General features: G+C 38.2%; 2 protein-coding genes across 4 annotated transcripts; both read right to left on the bottom strand.

Annotated features, from left to right (window-relative positions):
• Positions 1-6,279: 6,279 nt before the first annotated feature.
• Positions 6,280-9,864, bottom strand: LOC118598638 (transmembrane protein 275-like). The gene is made up of 2 exons (XM_036211410.1): positions 9,635-9,864; positions 6,280-8,436 (listed from the first exon to the last, which is right to left on the bottom strand). Exon 2 carries the CDS (start codon positions 8,354-8,356, stop codon positions 7,772-7,774), a length of 585 nt encoding a protein of 194 aa, XP_036067303.1. The 5' UTR covers positions 8,357-8,436; positions 9,635-9,864; the 3' UTR covers positions 6,280-7,771.
• A 144-nt stretch (positions 9,865-10,008) lies between these two features.
• Positions 10,009-20,850, bottom strand: mknk1 (MAPK interacting serine/threonine kinase 1). 3 transcript variants are annotated; one of them, XM_024278905.2, is made up of 14 exons: positions 20,570-20,850; positions 19,928-20,058; positions 19,077-19,176; positions 18,905-18,997; positions 18,730-18,827; positions 18,571-18,650; positions 18,414-18,487; positions 18,206-18,310; positions 18,074-18,129; positions 16,724-16,819; positions 16,458-16,652; positions 11,654-11,818; positions 11,530-11,573; positions 10,009-11,268 (listed from the first exon to the last, which is right to left on the bottom strand). In XM_024278905.2, the coding sequence occupies exons 2-14, from the start codon at positions 19,979-19,981 to the stop codon at positions 11,055-11,057; spliced, it is 1,374 nt and encodes a 457-aa protein (XP_024134673.1). In that variant the 5' UTR covers positions 19,982-20,058; positions 20,570-20,850; the 3' UTR covers positions 10,009-11,054. The 3 variants fall into 3 exon arrangements, with proteins under 3 accessions (XP_024134673.1, XP_024134672.1, XP_024134674.1); XM_024278904.2 differs by having other exon boundaries at positions 19,928-19,990; positions 20,570-20,839; XM_024278906.2 differs by lacking the exon at positions 20,570-20,850 and adding an exon at positions 20,410-20,556 and having other exon boundaries at positions 19,928-19,990.
• Positions 20,851-20,951: the final 101 nt, after the last annotated feature.

Here is a 20,951-nt window from a genome sequence, read left to right as displayed (position 1 = left end):
GGGGTGAGAGACTTTGGAATGAAAGTGCCAGGTATTTCATTTACCATATCCACTCTATTAGCGAGAGCAGCACAGTCAATCAGAGCCCCACTTCTGATTCGACGGGGGGAGAGAATTGGGACAGGGCGAAGCGTCTGACGCTCACGGCGTGGAAGAAACCGTCAGACGGCGGGTGTGTATAAAATGGATTATTATCGTACGGATCCAAAATGTCAGCGCCTGTCCTTGTGAGGGGCCACACTGAGCGTGTGCGCACGGCGAGGGGGGGTTGTGTGTGCGGTCTGCTCCTCTCCAGTGTACCTTCATGTGAAATGGTTTGGTAAATATGGAAAGGGGCCCCGGGGCCACCCAAGCCCGGCCCCTCTTTAGGAGTGGATAATTGACTTCCTTTTCCTTCCAGATAATTCATTGCTTGCATATGCCAGCTAATACATCAGCTGAGAACTGCCCCGGCCTGATATCCCCCGACACGTGCACGCACACGCACACGCACACACACACACACAACACCACCCACAGGAACGAGCGACTGTGGAGAAAGCCAACAAAAAGAGCGGGGATGACAAATGGGAGCACTTCCAGATCTATGAATGAATTATGTCCACTAAATACCTTGAGCAGAGGCAACTGTCAGCCGCCGTCTATACTAATCTGGGACAAAATATGACCAGCTCTGCATTAAAAAGAATGTTGGAGAATGAGGCGAGAAATGAAAATGTGCCGTCTGATTCAGCTTTGCTGGACGTTTGCACATTTATCATCAGATGGAAATGCCCCCCCCCATTCAAATAGATTAGGATTATTCCAACAGGACAGAGATCTCATTTGTTTTACAAAAGCAAAGTCAGCACTCACAACAGTCATTAGGATTTATGTAGAGCGGCGGCGTTTCACCGAGCGGCAGAGGTGAGGAGGAAAGACAAATGCGGTTTGTAAAGCGCCGGGTCACTCACCTTGTGATGTTGGGATGAGGGAGGGGGGTGAAAGACGTGGCAACCTTGCTATTGTTCCATCTTCTTGATGGAATGATCTGTGTTACCGGTGGGAAATGCACCTTTCAGAGGCGCTGAGGTGAAGTGGGATGCAGGAGGTCCTCGCCATCCTTCTGAAGCGCGGCGAGCTGCGGGCCCAAGGACGGCCCGCCGCCGCGGTGCGCTCAAGACCCACAGATACCTGCAAGAAAATCTATGAAGATTCAGTCATTAGAAATCTAAACTGATTGTAATTTTGTGCTTCAGTTTGCAGATTTTTACAGCAGTTTAATATTTTAGTGAAATCTAAAAATTAAAAGTCACTGCTTCTGTTTGCACAAACAAAAATTAAATCATCATTAAATCTTGTTTCAAATGAAATGTGTGTTTTCATGGACGATAATTCCACCTTTCAAAAGCTATAAAGGTCACAGTTTTACTAGTTTGTTGTGCTGAACAAACAGAATTTCAGGCTTACAGGCTTCTGGTTACCCGATTTGGGGGCTCGTCCGGGATGAGGAAATAGTTTTTTTGGGCATCCTTTGCACGGCGTTATCAGAGTCGAGGTTCACATCAAATAAAGTAAGCAGACTTATAAAGATTTGGTCATTAAAAATATAAACTAATTGTAATTTTGTGCTTCAATTCACAGATTCTTACAGCAGTTTAGTATTTTAGTGAAATCTAAAAATTAACATTTACTCCTATTTAAAGAAAAAATGTTTGTTTTTATATAAGATAATTCCACCTTTCTAAAACTATAAAGGTCAGTTTTACTCGTCTGTTGTCCTGAACAAACATAATTTTAAACTGCAGAATTACAGCCTTCTGCTGATCTAATTTGGGGGCTCGTCCGGGATGATTAAGTATTTTTTTGGGTATCCTTTTCACAGCGAGTCTGAACTCACATCAAATAAGGTAAGCAGAAGTTATTACTACTATTACTACTTGCTCCATCTTGTTGTCCATTCCTACATGTAACAAACCGAAATGTTCAGTCTCACGTTTCCAGAACTTAACCGGACATACGACTCGTTTCAAACTGCAGATGAAACATTCGGTTCTGATGCTGCTGCTGCCACACTCTTTAAATCAGTATAAACTTTCATTTCTCCTGACATTTCTTTAAATATTACATTTTTATAAAATGGTAAATCGTGAACATGTTTTAAGGTTTATGATTTTAATGAATCTAATGAGCATCAGCAACAAATCCACAAACACCGGATCATCCGAAGTGACTGTTTGTGATCAAAGGAAAATAAAAAGAAGATAAAATGATAAAAGAGGTTTTTACAGATTGATTAAAACGTCGGTTTAGTTCAAATTAATCACAACATTTAAGCCAAACAAATGCTCTGAACGCTAGAAGAAACGCCATTCTCACCAGATTTGGAACATGAAAAGGAAGACACTGCCTCCTAGTGTCAAAAAATGATACTACAGTCTCTGTATTTAAACTTGTAGTTTATCTACTACGTATACTAAAGTATGGGTATAGCAAATGTACTGTAGACCAGGAGAAACTGTGTCCCAAACTATTTCATTTGGCCCACCAAACTGGAATAAATGATGTTCATTCTTGTTGTTGATTCTAAAGTCTCCCCATAGATGCTGCTCTACAAATTTTCTGAAGTTTAAGCGTCTTTTTTAACTCCGACAGACATTTTTCCGATTGTTCCAACAGCACGTGAACGCAGCATTTCTCCAAGTTTGCATTTTTCTTTGAGGGACATCAGCCTATCGGTGCAGTTGACACTAAAATTACAACAAAAGTCACAGTTTTTAAATACAAATCCAAAATGTTCTATTTAAAATGTATTTATATTAACTTTCAATTAAAATGAAAGCATATTTTTGTCCAGATTCTATGGGTTTTTCTTCCTCTAATAAGGTGGATTCCTAAAAATACTCCACAAATCTGCTCCTGGTCCGGTCTTTCTGTCTAATTTCAGTCAAAGGGTTCACCCCCCCCTGCTGTGAACCACTTATGAGTTGAATAGGAGGTATAGTAACCCTTCTGATTAAATTGGAACACTTTACATTTACGATATATAGTATATAAAAAGTAAACTTCAAATATACCGCCTCACTTTAAGTATTATCAAATAGACTGGGCTACTATTTGCTAAGGACAGGTTTGAAATTCTTTTTTTTTTCCTACTTTTCCAAACATTCAAGTACACATGATCTGTGAGACATTCAGTTCTAAAACTTTATAGAGTTTATAAAATAATAAACTGCTGTTTAGCTTGTAGTCAAAAACCAGCTGGACGACAAAAACACTAAAAAGGAACAAATATAAAAAGTAACACTAACCAGACGTAGTGATCATTTTCTCCTCCACAGAGCAGAGCATGTGTCAAAGTCAAGGCCCGGGGGCCGGATCCGGTCCTCCAGATCATTTTATTTATTGTCATTAATGACCCGATGTTATCTTGAGCTCATTTCTAACTTGTATAATTTTGACAAAATATATTTTTCTGGAGAGTATTAAATACTGAAAGTTATTTAAGGTTTAAGTTGATTTATTCTGGAATAATATTCCTGCATTTTTATTATTCATGATTATGTTAAAAAGTTACAGTTTTAAAATTTTAGCATTCTGCTAGCTTTTTGGACTATTTTGGCATTTACCACAATTGTTTTAGGTCATTTTGGAGTCAACTAATGTTTCAGCTACATGCTAGCTGTTTTGGCTAACCTGATTTTCTTAGGCTAATTTGGCATTTAGCTAATATTTTAGCTGGCTATCAGCTTCAGTTTTTCAGCAATTAGCTTTAATGTTTTCAGCTATCAATTTCAGCATCTTCAACAGCCAAATTCAGTTTACAACATTCACACTAGCATTATCACAGGTAATGCTATATATCTAGTTCAAAACTATGTTAAAAAGTTACAGTTTTAACATTTTAAAATGTCGTTTTAGAGTGTTGAATAAATGTTTATCCTGTTCAGCCCACGACCTCAGGTGTGTTCTGACCCTTTGAGTTTGACACCCCTGATTTGAATCAAACCTTTAAATCATTATTTCCTGTTTAAATCATTTCAGTTCTAAGCAGACTCATAATCACAGCATGTTGTGTGAAGGAAACAGTGAATGCCCCATTTTTTGATGACATAATGATCTCAAAGCCATTAATGAACAATATCAACATGACTTCATCTCATGTCATTACTGTGATTACAGTGGAGGAACAGCATAATGACTGAGGTCTTTATCTGCAATGAGGAGCGCCTTCATTCAGCGCGTTAGCAGGGATTTTTCTGATGCAAAAACACGGATTCAAAGCTGAAACATGAACGTGTGGACGAGGTTTTAGTCAAACGGTTTCCATCCTCGTTTCAGCCAACTCCCACAGCCTGCAGCGTCAGCGTTGCAGCGGGGAGCAGCTGGAACTCAGAAGGTCAGTTTGTGTGGTTTCTGCTCCGCGGTGTTGATGTAACCTTTCTTTGGCGAACGCCGACACGTTTGCCTCCAAGAACTGAAACGTTTTGTGTCAAATGTCATTTTAAAAGAAAATATGTTTTTGTGGGTTAAAATGAAGTTGTTAGAAAAATAGCTGTAAACCCAAAATATGACATATTTAAAAAGACTGAAATGGCTTTGTTTACTGATGTAGAACTGTATTCACTTCTTTGTAATAAAAGGAAAATGTTTAAATAGCAATAAAATAAAAATCTATAAGTCCATTAATAGCATCAGTGGAGATGAGAAAAAGCTTTGATTAATCTTCACAAAGCAGCACTACTGCAGTTATCGTGGAAATAATAAGTAAATAAGATAAATTCAGGTTAGACGTCTCATCATTTCCACATTACATTCATTAGTAATTATGGGAAAAATGGGAAAAATAAATCTTCTTGCTTTCTACACCATATATTATCCCTTTAGAGAAGAGGGATAAAACCGGTCCATTGTGACTCCTTTACCCTCACCATTATCGCTCTTTTACTCCTCCAATACGACTCTTTTACTCCCACTATTATAACTCTTTTACACTTCCATTCCTGCTCTTTTAACCCATCCATTGTGACTCTATTACCACCATGATTGTGTTTTTTTACTCCCACCATTCCTGGTCTTTTACCCCCTTGATAGTGTCTCTATTACCTCACCAATGTGGCTCTTTTACCACTTCATTATCACTTTTTTACTCCCTCCATCGTGGCTCTTTTACTCCGATCATTCCTGCACTTTTCCCCCTTTATTGTTTCTCTAGTTCCCGCCAACATTGTGGCTCTTTTCCCCCTCCTTTGTGGCTTTCTGTTTAAAGATAAACAACATTTCTAAGCTTAAAATAACATAATGTAAAAAATGTGTAAAGTAAGAAAGTAAATTAGCTCAAATGTTATTGAACTCATTCACAAACAGTTGAAGGACAGTCTGAATCGCCCCACAAGGCTCCTGACTACATTACCCATGATGCTTCAGCAATCCATGGAGCGGTTCAGCCTCATAATCTAACAAAGTCCAACTGAAACATTTAGACAGATTTTTAAGCTCCACATTGAACCACAGAAAATGTGAGGTCAGTGAGCTCAACTAGATTATAAAACCGATTTTCTATTTGAAGACCTTATCGTTAAAAATAACACTTATGTTTGGTTTGTTAGATTTAAGATTTTCTGGTAGAGATGCACCACCAGCAGTAAAATACATCTTTTTTTTTAAATCACTGCTGACTTTAGATTATACAACTACATTTACTGCATTGATGATCATATATGACACAGGGTGTCTTTTATTTTGAAAGGAAGTCATGGGAACCTCTGTCCAAAGTTATAAACTATTTTGCATTTTGAAAAAAATCAATTTTCTCTTTATAAAAACATGTACTTATATATGTATCATATTAGTAAGAATAAAATAAATACAAATGAATAAACATAAACTTGCTGCTAACGAGGATCACTGACGTTTTTGAGGTTAGGATTTAGAAAGTAAAACTCAGATGAAGTGGAGGGAAAATGTAAGAAGGAAAATACATTTTTCTGTTCCTGAACGATCCTCAGCAGAAACATCTCGTCTGTGTTTTAGTAAAACAGTTCAGCTCGGGAACGTCTTCCAGCTCGGCTTCAGCGTCACGCCGGCGTGAGGCGACTCGGTGTTTGTGAGCGTACCTGTGTGAAGGTGAGCAAACAGGACTCTGCAGGTGATGAGCAGCAGCTGGTAAAGGACGGTCAGCTCAGCAGACTCTCACAGATCTCAACAAGTGGACTCTGAAGTTTCTGCTCATCTTTAAAAGCTCAGAACAGGTTCACACAGAAACGTTTGACTCTCATGAACGCTCCGACAGGAAACGGCTGCAGAACAACAAACATTTATTCAACCAACACCTTATCTCCTCTGGATGAATAAGCCAGCAAGACAGGCTGACCTCAAGGTCAGAGGTCAAAGACACTCAGAGACGCTCAGCTGGACGCGCTTCATCACAGCAGCCAGGATGACGATCAGCTGAGAGACCGTCAGCTCCTCCTACTTCTGGTCCTGGTTAAGGTGGACTCATCCATGAGGAGAGAGGCAGACACGGAACGACATCCTGAACCAACACCAACAAACACAACATGCACAACAACGTGGGTTTGGAATTTAAGGTGGAGGCTAGAGCTCTGAATTTAAGGTGGATGTTAGAGTTTGGAATTTAAGGTGGAGGGCAGAGTTTGGAATTTAAGGTGGAGATTAGAATTTGGAATTTAAGGCGGATGTTAGAGTTTAGAATTTAAGGTGGAGATAAGGATTTGGAATTTACGGATGTTAGAGTTTGGAATTTAAGGTGGATGTTAGGATTTAGAGTTAAAGGTGGATGTTAGAGTTTAGAATTTAAGGTTGAGATTAGGATTTGGACTTTAAGGCGGATGTTAGGATTTAGAGTTAAAGGTGGATGTTAGAGTTTGGACTTTAAGGTGGATGTTAGGATTTAGAGTTAAAGGTGGATGTTAGAGTTTAGAATTTAAGGTTGAGATTAGGATTTGGAATTTAAGGCGGATGTTAGGATTTAGAGTTAAAGGTGGATGTTAGAGTTTAGAATTTAAGGTGGAGATTAGGATTTGGAATTTAAGGTGGATGTTAGAGTTTGGAATTTAAGGTGGAGATTAGGATTTGGAAATTAAGGCGGAGGTTAGCGTTTAGAATTTAAGGTGGATGTTAGGATTTAGAGTTAAAGGTGGATGTTAGAGTTTAGAATTTATGGTGGAGATTAGGATTTGGAATTTCGGGTGGATGTTAGAGTTTAGAATTTAAGGTAGATGTTAGGATTTAGAGTTAAAGGTGGATGTTAGAGTTTAGAATTTAAGGTGGAGATTAGGATTTGGAATTTAAGGTGGATGTTAGAGTTTGGAATTTCGGTTGGATGTTACGGTTAAAAGTTAAAGGTGGATGTTAGAGTTTGCAATTCAAGGTGGACGTTAAGATTTGGAATTTTTTGTGGATGTTAGAGTGTGTAATATACGGTGGATGTTGGAGTTTGTAATTTAAGGTGGAAGTTGGGATTTGGAATTGTTTGTGGATGTTAGAATTTCGAATTTAAGATGGATGTTAGGATTTTGAGTTAAAGGTTGATGTTGGAGTTTGGAATTTAAAGTGGATGTTAGGGTTTGTAATTTAAGATGAATGCTAGAGATTGAATTAAAGATAGATGTTACAGTTTGGAATTTAAAGTGGATGTTAGGGTTCAGTGTCCTCGTGGTTCATCACATGTCTCCAAAACCTCCAGGACCCCTCAGATGTCCGTCTGCTGTTTTGTGTTTATGCTTATTTTTGATCTTTTTCCATCCCAAATCCTGGAAGATTTCAACATCTATGCAGACCAGGTGTTCTGATCCAGCAGCAGCTTGGTGCTGTCACACGTCAGGCTGGGTTTCTCTTCAGCGATCCCCCCGTCAGAAACCGTCAGGTCACCGAGTCCATCCTGACAGGTGGGCGGGGCTGCGGCGGCGTCCACATGGCTGGAGCTGGACTTGTGGGAGGAGCTTGGAGAGTTTGTGGGGCTGAGCTGGACCGCCGTGGTGTCCTGGAGCGTGTGCTCGCTGGCCTCCATTTCAAAAGCCGTGGCCCCCATCCGCATCAGCCCCCACTTTTCCCCCGCCTTGGCGGTTCTTGCCATGTGGGCGGAGGGTCTTCTGCTGACCATGCAGCAGGCCGTGAAGAAAGCCAGAGCCACCAGCAGGAGAAGAGGCCCGATGACGATGGGCGGGTTTCCACTGGGGAGGAACGTGCCAAAAGAAAAGGCCCCCACCAGAGTGATGTTGATGCCGGCGAGCATTATGCACAGGCCGCAGGCGCAACACAGGGCTGGGGAGGGCAGGCTCTGGGGCCGCAGGAGGCGCCGCTCGGGGACCTTCTTGGCAGCCGGCGTTCCAGAGGTTTTATCTGGAATCACCATGTTTGATCAACAACCACAAATCCAACGATCTTCATTAAAATGTGGGCGGGACCCAGGATTTCAAAATAAAAGAACCTCCCCTGAAGAAGATCAAACAAAGAGGAAAGTCACAGAATTGATCATCTGGGTTTGGAAACTGAAACATTAAACTGTTAAATTAAGCCAGTGTTTTTCAACCAGTGAGAGATGGACAGGTGCACCATGGGAAATTTCCCATTTTGACTGATCTAAAAACATTTACCATCATTTGAAAATCAGCTCTCTGTTCATCCAGAACTGAGTTATTTGGAACATGAAAGATTATAAAATAGTTTTTTCTTTCTTCTTTCTTTCTTTTTGCTTTGTTTTTGGAGAAAAGTCCAACTGGCTCCACAAATCATTCTTGGAGGCTTGATTCTGTGCCATCCAACTGACCAATCAGAAGTGACTAACGTTCTTACTTCCTTGTTCTCATTTGGTTCATAAAGTCTCACAGTTCCAACAGAAATAACCGCTAACGCTCGAGTTTAGCGGTGTAGCTTCCCGCGGGATCCGGAGAAAGACCGTTTGAAAGGTGGACAAAATAAAGAAGCTGTCCGTTTTGTACTACATCTCCCATGATGCATTGGGTTAAAGCGACAACTGTCACTTTTCATTATAATTATCATTATTATGGCTATTATATGTATCACTATTATCATTATTGTATAATTGTTATTAATATCATTAACATTATCAAAATTTTATAATTAATATTATTATCATAATTAATCATTATTACTGTTATTTCTATTATTTTACTATTATTATCATTATTTGTATTAATATTATCACTATTATTATCATTAATATCATTATTACCAATATTATTATCATTATTATTATTATATTCATTATTACTATTTGAATCATTGGAATTATTATTACTATTATTATTATTTTTTTTGTATCAAATATTATTTTTTTAGGTTAAAATATAATTACTTTGAACTGGAGGCAAAGACAAATACCTGAGAAAAATTTTAAGGAATTTATTTTAAAAATAATTAATGAAAACCATCACAAATATTATTGGAACATTTAGGAAAAACAGCTGCAACTTCCAGCTTTTTTTACCTTAATAATTACAAAAACGCACCAGACTACATCAATACAGACTGTGGAGTTTCACCTTTTTGTCAAGGAAAAAGGGCGAGAAATACTGATTTAAGCAGTGAATAATAATCAAACTGTAAAGTTAATTCAGTCTTTGCCACATTCAGCTATAAGTCAGACCTCAAAGCTTCACTGAGAACTCACCTTCAGCAGATCCTCATGAGGAGCAGAGATGCTGTGGTGGAGACCTGTCCCTCCTGCAGGTGAGCGGCAGACTGAGCTGATGCTGCGCTCTCGTCACTGACCACTAGGGGCGCCGGAAACACTCTTAAGAAACGCCCATTAAAAGAGAGCCAATGAACGTGCACACAAATCAGGTTTTTATATATAAATACATGAATTTTCTTTTCTTTTATGAAAATGTGAAGAAACTGCATCTTATTTAACGGAAACCTCATGGAGGAAGGTCATCTCTTTTCTCTGAGCGTCTTTTCTCCCTCAGCCTTCATGTGACACAAAGCAGCTTCTCCTGAAAGAAACAAACCCTGAGAGGATGAGACCGGACGCACGCAGACGTGTTAATTCAGGTCGTCTTTATTGAGCCCACAGCTCCTCCATCAACCGCCGCTGCACACATTAGAGCTTTATGCATAGAACCCCATTAGAGCTGAGTGGAAACTCCGTAATCGTCAACGCCGACGCCATTACAAGCCGACGGGGGAAACAAACACCTTCTTTTGTGGCTCATAATGGGACTGCCGGGGATTTAATACAGCAAGTGGTCGGTTCCTAATGCAACAGATCTCTGTTGGTTCCTGCCGGCCCGCGAAGGCCCTTAGTTGCTATAGGGATACGGTGTCCATGGCAACAGTCTGAAGTCAGGGGGAAGTGTTGTTTGTCAGGTAAAACAAAGTTTACAAGGTAAAAAAAGGAGAAATAAAGATTGATTTAAATACAACAGATAAAAAAGTTTCAAAATAAAGTGGAAAACTGATGAATGTAAGACTTTATCTGCTTCTTCCTCACAGTACAGCAAACTATTATTTAATACCAAATTATTATTATTTAATAATAATACAGTAAATAAAGTTTCACATTAATGTCATCCAGACTACAGTAAAACACTGATAAAGTCATTACTATAATATTCTCCCTCTCATTTTAAAGTACAGCCGTGCTACAACTGAAACTTTAAATTTCTCTTTAAACCTCCTGTAAAAACTCTCAGGTATTCAGGTGTAGTTTACCAAAGGATGACTTTGTCTTTTCAAAATAAAACCATCACACCAACCTCCTTCTGTAATAAAAATGGAGCTTAACTAAGAATAAAAACATATGTGTTCTTCTGCATCCCTGATATGTTCACATATTGTAATTTAAAGATCCCATAAATATATGTATTAAGATAATAATTTAAAGAATAAAATCTATTTCCCATAAGACGAACTCTTCTTAAAGCTGAGGAATCTTAACTCTCACTCAGGAAGTGTCGGTCGAGGAAGAACCGTCGCTCCGGAGGAGGTTACTGGCCATAGAGGAGAACTCGTCCGTCACATGAAGGTCCAGAGGATGCAAAAGGATCAGGCAGACGTCAACAAACACAAAAACCCGGAGAGGTGGCGCTTCAGGCTCCGGGGTCGTCGGAAACGCCAGCGAAGCCCCGGTTCTGCAGGGACTGCGCTCGGCGGCGGGCCAGCCTGGAGTTGGCGGGAGGGGAGAGCCTCATGGAGCAGATGATGGCCCCCACGTCCTCCTGCTGCTCGTCATGCTGGGAGAGCTGCCGGTTGAAGGCGATGGCTTCTGCAGCGAACTGGCTGAGATCTTTGGTGCTGCTGTTTCTGCAGCCAACGAACACAAAGTCAAGTCAGACTTTTGGTTTAGTGGCTCAAATCTGAAATCCTTTCACAAATGAAAGCGTAACTAATTCAAGTTTTATAAAACAACAGAACTCTTTAGCTCAAACCAAAGCATCAGAAGCTGCAGAAACTCTTTTTAGGCTTTTCAGATCAATCTTTTCATCACAAAGTTTATCATCATTTTGTTTAAACTGCATGATTTCTGCTTCAAAGCTCCAAGATTTAGAACGCTGGAAGACGAACCTCTGCAGAACGTGAGGAGTTGGAAGACTTCTCTCTGGAGCGTTCTGCGAGAAGGAAAAACGTGGCATTAATGACAGGTGTAGCGTGAGCGGCTGTCCTGCTGCATCCATCCAATAATACTCACCCCCTGCACCCAGGGGTGCTGGAGAACCTGAGCGGCGCTGAGGCGCTGAGTGGAGTCCCGAACCAGCAGCTTGGAGATCAGATCTTTGGCTCCGTCTGTGATGTGAGCCCAGTCTTTGTCTGGAAACTCGTACTTTCCCTGCTGGATGCTCTCAAACAGCTGACTCTGAGGACACGGATCAATAAAGGTTTGATTTTGAATAGAAGCTCCAGGTTTTACCCTGAAATGTTGTCAGGTAAACCGAATACATGTGAAGGATTTAATTCTGGATCCTCGGATTCTACCGCAAGATATCACACAACTGAAGACTCGGATCTGAGGAAAAATAATCTGATCTCAGGAAATATAATCTGATCTGAAGAAATATAATCTGATCTCAGGAAATATAATCTGATCTCAGGAAATATAATCTGATCTCAGGAAATATAATCTGATCTCAGGAAAGATATTCTGATTTCAGGACAAATAATCTGATCTCAGGAAAAATAATCTGATCTGAGGAAATATAATCTGATCTCAGGAAATATAATCTGATTTCAGGAAAAATAATGTGATTTCAGGAAATATAATCTGATCTGAGGAAAAATAATCTGATCTCAGGAAATATAATCTGATCTGAAGAAATATAATCTGATCTCATGAAAGTAATCTGATCTGAAGAAATATAATCTGATCTCATGAAATACAATCTGATTTTATGGAAGATATTCTGATCTGAAGAAATATAATCTGATCTCAGGAAATATAATCTGATCACAGGAAATAGAATCTGATCTCAAGGAAGATATGATCTGAGGAAAAATAATATGATCTCAGGGAAGATATTCTGATCTGAGGAAATATAATCTCATCTCAGGAAAAAATATCTGATCTCAGGAAGAATAATCTGATCTCAAGAAAGTAATCTGTTCTTGGGAAAGTAATCTGATTTTAGGAAAATAATCTGATCACGCCAAAAAATTTAACTTCAGTTAAATAATCTGATCTCTGGAGAAAAAAAAAGTTCAAATGAAAAATAATCTGATTTTAGAAAAAAAATATTCAAATCTGAGGATAATAATCTGATCAGGACAAAAAAAATGTAATTTCAGTTAAAAAATCAGATCTCAGGGTTTTCTTGAACTGATATTCAACCTTCAGTTCTGCTAAAGGAGAAACTGAACTTCAGTCTAAAGTGTTAAACTGCGTCCTCCTTACAGTCTATCAGAAATCTGAATTCTGGTTTTGAAAAGTAAAGAGTGACTGAAGTATCTGAGCGTCTCCTTTGATCAAATTCAGTAAATAAAGGGAGTGATGGTCTGGTGCTCCTCTATTATGACTTTAGCAGAGGACCCTCCTCTTTTACAGTAGATTGAATAATTAAATCTCACATTTTTTGTGATCAAAACCCTAAAAGCAAAGACCCATCCTGTGCTTCATGAGCTGGAGACCAAAGAGGTTTAAAATCTGAGAGAAATAAAAACCAAAAGTGACGTAATGTGGTTTACCCTTCACATTTATTCTCATTTGTTTTGTAATTATAACATAAAGTGGGATTGGAGCTACCCAGAATCCTTTGCAGTCACGCTTAAGCATTACACTAAAGAAATCCCGACAGTTTCTTTTATTCATGCAAATCTGCTGCAGTAGGAGGATCTTAAAGTGTTTTATTTTGAAAGGATGCTGCATGTGCTTCTGTCAAGAGTAAAAGAAGTTAAATTGATTATTTATAGGAGTTATAATTCCATCTTTGTTTCGTTCAAAGCATCCGAGGACAGATGCCTTCAGGATTTATCCATGTCAGAATACAAACTGAACTGAGGGGTGTCAGGGACATTCCAGGTCTCTTATGTTTCATCCATCTTTGCTCTGCAGGCTGAGGTCTCATTCACACCCAAAACAATAAAACTCTAATAGGTGACCTCTGACCCACACATCAGCAATCAGACCTGGAGCTGCTTGGAGGAGCAATCATGTTTTTCATTCTCTCTAAAGATCAGAATCCAGAGATCTGGAGCTTCAGACGTCAGGGAGATGCTGACATGTTTCTTTGGAACTGGGGACAGAAAGTGAGGCGACTTCTCATGTTTGGTTGGAATAGAATTCAGAATCAGCTCAGCCTGTTAAGAATGAGGAAAACCTGAATCTGATAATCAGAGAAGACGAGGACAATGACTAAAACATCTGGAACGGCTGTAGAGGATGAACTGATCGAATCGGATCCCAATCTAGAATAAACTGTTGCTGGCTGTAGTTTATTCTATTGGACTAGAACAGTAAAGCTCCAGCAGTTTCAGTGTTTGCCATTAATATATTTGATCAGATGTACAGTAAACACTGAGACCTGGTTAATAGGGCTGTGGATCAATACTTAGGAGGTGATCCGATTAGATCAGGGGGGTCAAACTCAATCACACAGGGGGGGGAATCCAAAACACACCTTAGGTCACCGCCGAACAGGAGAAACATTTATTGAACACTTACAACTACATTTTTAAAAGTTTAAAACTGTAACTTTTTAACATAATTAGGAACTAGATTTATAACATTACCTGTGACAATGCTAATGTGAATGCTGTAAGCTGAATTTGACCACTGAAGATGCTAAAATTGATAACTAAAAACGCTGAAGCTAATAGCCACCTAACATATTAGCTAGACTCAAAATCATCCAAAAAGCTAACAGAATGCCAATTTTTAAAACTTCAAAACTGTAACTTTTTAACATAATTATGAATAATAAAAAGGCAGGAATATTATTCCAGAATAAATCAACTTAAACCTTAAATAACTTTCAATATTTTACTCTCCATAAAAATATATTTTGTCAAAATTATACAAGTTAGAAATAAACGCAAGATAACATCGGGTCATTAATAACAATAAAATAAAATGATCTGGAGGGCCGGATCCGGCCCTCGGGCCTTGACTTTGACACGTGTGGATTAGATTAATGAATACGGACCAACAATTTGCAGATTGAACCACAATTTAAAGTCTTAAGTTTGAATGATTTTTACATGTTTGTCTTTTTATAGAATGCATAAACATTAAAATATTTTTCATTTAATCAGCATCATTTATACCTTTATTTAAAAGTAGAGGTTGGACAAAATACCAGTATGGAGAACTATTGGGATTTTTCAATTCAAGAATTATTTGCGGTCTCTCTTTTCCTTAATTGTTTTTTTAAATCCACCAGGGGGCGCTTTCAAGAGCATAACAGTGTAGATATGTTTGGTATTGGTGCTACTCATCAATTTTTACCAAACGGATACGTTTTTAGCCTTAAAGGTATTATAAACTGTCCCGGCGTGAACTAGAAAATAGAAAAACACTCACAGTCCTTTGATCTGAACTTTTTTCCTCTTTAGAGGAAACTGATCACAAGATTTTTGCTATATTTCTAAATTCAAATTTTTAATACTATTTTTGTTTTTAATTTATTCAATTTATTGATCTATTTTACCTTTTTTTCATTTATTTCAGTAAATTGCACTTCATTCTCTTAAAAAAAACCCCACACTTGATAGTTTTACTTTGAAAATGAGAAGTTTCACACTTTACTCTGAAGGTTCACCTACTTCCTGTCACAGTAGCACATACAGTTTTGTTTAGTTTATCTACTTAATTCCAACATTTTCCTGCATTTTAGAGTGATACTTATAGAGCATGAAGTTTATTTTTTGACACTTCATTAGATTTACTGGGTTTCGACACGTTTCTTCACAATAAATTTAAGATTTTCAAAAACTTGTCATATGAAAAATTAAGATTAATTTCTCTGCCTAATTCCCAGCCTTATTGACGAAGAAAAAATGACATCATCGTCAGTAACAGAGTAACGTAATCGATTACAGTTTAGATTTCAGTAATTAAATTACTATTACTAGACGACAGAAAACCTTCATTACTTCATTATTCACATGGTGCAGTAAAACCATCAGAGATCAATAAACCAAATTTGTGATCTAATGTTGTCTTTTGGTTAAATGAAACAAAATTAACACCAATAAAAAATAAAAAAAAAGATTACTGTGCTAATCCAGAGTTTGAGATTGGTCAAAGTAAGATTTAGAGACTATAAACATGGACGAGTTTGTACAGGAGATATTCGATTATTCCAATTAGTTGACAAATACTGAATTATTTGTTATACTGAAGAGCGGGATAAATGCAGTGAAAGCTCCTTCTTTGTCATTCTCTTCTAACTTTGGCTTCATCCTCAATCTTCCTCCTAATCAACCTTCCCTGAATCTTCTTTTTTCAAGGACTTTTACTCATAAAAATGTGTTTATTTGCTGCATGTTTCACTTCTACCATCGCATCATTGTTTTATCTTGAACTATAAATCTCAATTGTGTTCAGAGGAATCATGTTTGTTTTTTGTTATATTGTAAACTAACCAACATTCAACTAGCATAGAAATATTCCCACTCGACTGTAAATGCGTCAGCTTCTTGTGCTTTGGGGCGTTTCATGAGGCTGAAGCGGTGCTTCTCTTTTGTCCTTCTTCTTCGTCTTTTCTTTTTAAATCAGCGATTGGTATCCAGCGAGTTAATAAACGCACTTTACTTACACAGTCGTGGTAAGAAAAAGTAAAACTTTAGACCAGAAGTCATACAAAACGCATCATTTTTAAGAACAAAATATATGTAGGACTTTTTAAGACCTTTTTTTTTAATTCAAGGCTTTTAAGACTTTTGAAGACCCCACAGGAACCCTGGATTTATTAAGATCATAAATCATCTCAAATATTACTAACATTCATATTTCTGGAATAGATCCCAAACATCAGAGTTCTTGGACCACTAGGTAAACATACCTGGCACGCTTTACAGGTTTCTCCTCTGTCCCAACCACAGTCGGTACCACAGTGGCCCGTGAAGGGGGGGCTTCCACTCAGCAGGATGTAAAGAATGACGCCGAGACTCCACAGGTCGCAGCGCTTGTCATAAAAGGAGGCCTCGTCCGTAAAGACCTCCACCACCTCTGGAGCCATGTACTCCGCAGAGCCACACTGAGAACGACAAAGATCAGGTCTGTGCGAGCTAACCAAGGAGGTTCGGTTCCAATGTTCTGCTGGCGTACCGGTGTGGTGAGTTCAGGGGTCGTGATGGGAGTGCAGGCACTGCTCAGCTTAACGCCACTACCCAGGTCAAAGTCGCAGATTTTTACGGGCGACACCTGATGAGAAATGAAGAGAACGTTCAGTTATCACCAGTAACTCCACTTATAATTATTCTATTGACAATATAGATCAGTTTACTTTGAAAAAATGTATAAAAATTAGGGCTGTGAATGTCGACGCGCGCGATTAATAGAACATAATTAACTTGTTAATATTTATTATTGACCTCAGGGATCCTGCCATGCAGCTGAGAGATCAACGTAATAAAACTGTCTAAAATAGACTTCATTTTTTTTACATTCAGTGATTGAGATTGTATTAAATTATGAACAAAGATATCTTTTATTTTAATAAATAAGGCGGAGAACGAACATCAATCTGACGGCTGTAATGCAGCAGCAGCGCACCCGCTATGAGGGGCGGAGCTAAACGGAGCTGTCGGCTAATAAAAATCCAACGAGGAAACAGACTATTATTTTATTTTGGGATGATGACAAACGTGAATTTTACACAATAACGAGCACCGCCTCTGTCTAAAAATTGCTGAAACTCAGCAGTTCTCTGCCAAAGTCCCGCCCACCGACGAGGCGAGCAGTTCAAATCAAAATTGTTCTATTATTTTTCACAAACACATTAAAGAAAATGTATGAGAAAAAAAGAAAAAGCTGAAAAAATAAGAAAAAACAGAATTCCAGGAAAAATGTCAAATAGACAGAAGTGATAAATTCTTATTTTTTGGGCTGCCTGGTGTCATTTTAACCTGGATTTTTATGTATTTTCATTCAAAAACCTGTTGATTAGTCTGTTGGCAGATTTTACTCTTGATGTTTTATAAAATTAAACCTCAAAATTTCATTCTGTTGTAAAAACTGTTTTTTAAAAACGTTTTAGGGGTTTCCACAGCCAAATAAATCACATTTTTCCAGAAGGAATTTTCTGTTTTTACATGATTTTATGTCTAGTGTGGGAATAAAATATAGAAAAATGACAAAATAAGGAAGTGCCACATAGGAGAAGTTGTGCTGATTACAATGATATTAAATAAGCAAACAGGTGATCTTTTAGAGTGAAAATACAGAAAATTCAAAAGTAGACAAAAACTGAGTTTTAGACCCTTAAAGGGTTAAAAATAAACATTCTAAATGTACAATTTTGCGTGTGATTTTATGTTGACTCTTCAAAAAAAAAAGGCGATTAATCGCGATTAATTTTTTTCCAGATTTGCGATTAATTTGTTAATTTTTTAATTGATTCCCGGCCTTAAAAAGCACTAACTCAACAGCTTTTTTAACCCTCTTAGGACCACTTACCCTATCGGTGAACTCACACAGAATATTTTCCAGCTTGAGGTCTCTGTGGGCGATCCCTGCATGGAACATAAACGCCCATCATTGACATACGTTAATGAACTGTGCTGGAATATCAGCCTTTAATTTTCCCACCTTTTGTGTGTAGAAAGTCCAGCGCTTGGGCGATGTCCCTGACGACTCTGCTGGCCTCCAGTTCATTAAAGTGCTTTCGATTCTGGATGTGAGTAAGAATGGATCCTGGAAAACACAGAAACGATTCATTTCCTTATGATGCCAGTAAATAAAATATACAACTTTATATTTGCAGATTGCACAATTACTGTCATAAATTCTATCTTACCACCACGCAGCTTTTCAAACACCAAATAAAAGCAGGAGCTGTCTTCACAAAACTGGTTCAGTTCCAAAATGTTTCTAAACCAAAACATTTACAGACGGTTAAAAACAGCTTCTATTGTCGTGCTGCAGAAAAATGAAACAATCATTTCGTCACACACTTGTTTCCTTGGCACTGGTAGAGAGTTTCAACCTCCCGGAATACTCTGCTGCGGCTGTGACCTGCACTCTTTTCTATGATCTGTGCAGAAGAAAACAAATGTTTGTATTTCTGTTTTATAATCAAGTTGTTTAACCTGCTAAAAAAGAAATCAAAATACCTTTACTGCAAACTCTTGGCCATTCTGCAGACTCACACATCCTTGAACTTTAGCGAACGCCCCCTGACCAAGTACCTCATCTGTCAGTTTGTACAAATCTGTGGAAAGTAACAAGTATTACAACGTAAGCAGTGGTAAACAGTTCTATTTTTATTTTACATTTGAGCTATTTTACCATCAAAAGTGCTAGTGGAGCTGTCTGCTGCTCGACTCCTTTTCTTTTTCTTCCTTTTAGCAGCATCTGGGATGTTCATTGGCTGGCTCGTCTCTACAAAGATGTCCGCACAAGCATGTTTTATTAGAGCATTACACAACTTAAATCTACACACATAACAAAGCTGGTGTACCTGTTGGGCCGTGAGGGAGGTGTTGTCTTTCTTCCGTGACCCCATTGTCCTGATTTACCCCAGAGTTTTGCCCCACTTGGCCAAACGCCAGGGAGTTACCCTTTAACAGAAAAAATTAGGTCATGTCGGAGGATGAGAGAGTAAACAAAGACAGTGGTAAAGCTGAAAAGAACTGAAAACCTTAATCACTGAGGCTTGAATGAGAAATAATAATTATTCCCACCTCTATAAGTAGAGGTGGGATCAGATAAATTCACTTCTTCCCACTCCTTTTCAAGGAATCAAATTATACTCAACTTTAGCTAATAATTACTATATTTAATGAATCAAATGTGACATATGCGTGTCTTTGTTTTTTATAGTCTAATCAATGCATTTCATTATTTCTGTAATGAGCTTGAAAAATCTCCGTTTTATCTGGTATTGTCTACAACCTGCTTGAAATAAACCAGATCAATCACATTTGACATCATATACATTTATCTGTATTTGCAAAATCTATATATAGTCATAATTTCAGTATTTCTGTAAAACCTTTTATAGACTCAAAAATTAACAAAGACAAACGTATGAATTATTTGACTATTGCTATAATTTCTCATGTTTTTATAAAATAGAGATATAACAGGAGAGGTGAGACGGCAGGAAACACTCCAGCTGATCGTACATCTCATGTCCAGGCATTACCAGAAGCACTTCCACAACCACTGATAGTTATAATGAGTCACAGGAGAATGATGAAACTTCCATGTTTCCATGCTGATAACCACACTGTGTGTGGACTACTTTCTGGTGACCTCTTATCATGAACCAGGAAGTGAAGTCAGGAGTAATAACAGAACACATCAAACCTGAAGAGAATGCTGGATGGTCTGCAGCTCCGTCATCACTCCGTTCCTCACCATATCTGCCAACTGACAGTTCCACGAAAATGAACCACGTCAGTCAGGGAGACGGTGCAAATGTCGTCTCCGAATCGACTCTAATAAGGGTTTTACATTTTAAAATGTTCATTCATCCGCTTCCGAACCTTGTTTATACCCAGATAAAGCTTCGACAGTTACTTTAATGTTGTTTATTAGTCGCTTAAATGTGAAAACACATCACAAATCTCTAAATAATAAACGAGAACATCCTAAATAAACTGGTAAACACTCGTTCGTAGTAGCTACACAAAGTTTAACAACGTTCTCAATCATTACAAAAGCTCAATAACACAAATAAACAGTTAAAACTTAACTAAACGAAGACAAATATCTACTATTATAAAAGAGGAAAAGATTTGCAGTAGAAATATAAGAGTTTGGCGTTCGCTGCCCCTACAGAAACTTACCTAATGTTTCTTCCGTTAGCTTGATCCTAACTAGCTAGTAGGTTAGCATGTCCGCCGGCTAGCTAGCAGCCGTAAACATACTCGTTTTGGTAAAGTTTAAAGTTATTTATCGGTCAAACAGAGATAGATTTAAGTCACAAACGAATAAAAAGCCTCAAACCTGGTTTCCAGACCAGTAAAATCCCTTCTGTCACCAGCTGATGTAAGCTCCCATTGCTAGTATCGACCAGTCAGACGGCCAGTGACGTACGGGCGGGAAAACACATCAACACATTCCGGCTCCTCCTCCCCTGGCACTCCGCTTCTACCATTGGTTAGAAGGAGGGCATCTGACTACGTCACAGGGCTGGTCTCATCAGGGCTTGCGACTGAACCATCTTATAAATAAAGTTTTTTTTTTAAGTGACTATATCAACGCTATTTTTACCTCTTTTAATCTTTTTTCAAATGTTTTATACTGTTAAGGTTTAATTATATAAAAAAATAAATAAATAATAATGATTATCATTATTATTATTATTACTATTATTATTATGTAGTTA

Source organism: Oryzias melastigma, linkage group LG4, assembly GCF_002922805.2.
Source record: "Oryzias melastigma strain HK-1 linkage group LG4, ASM292280v2, whole genome shotgun sequence".
Lineage (NCBI taxonomy): Eukaryota > Metazoa > Chordata > Actinopteri > Beloniformes > Adrianichthyidae > Oryzias > Oryzias melastigma.
Note: the sequence above shows the minus strand (reverse complement) of the source record. Positions and strands in the feature narration are given on the sequence as shown.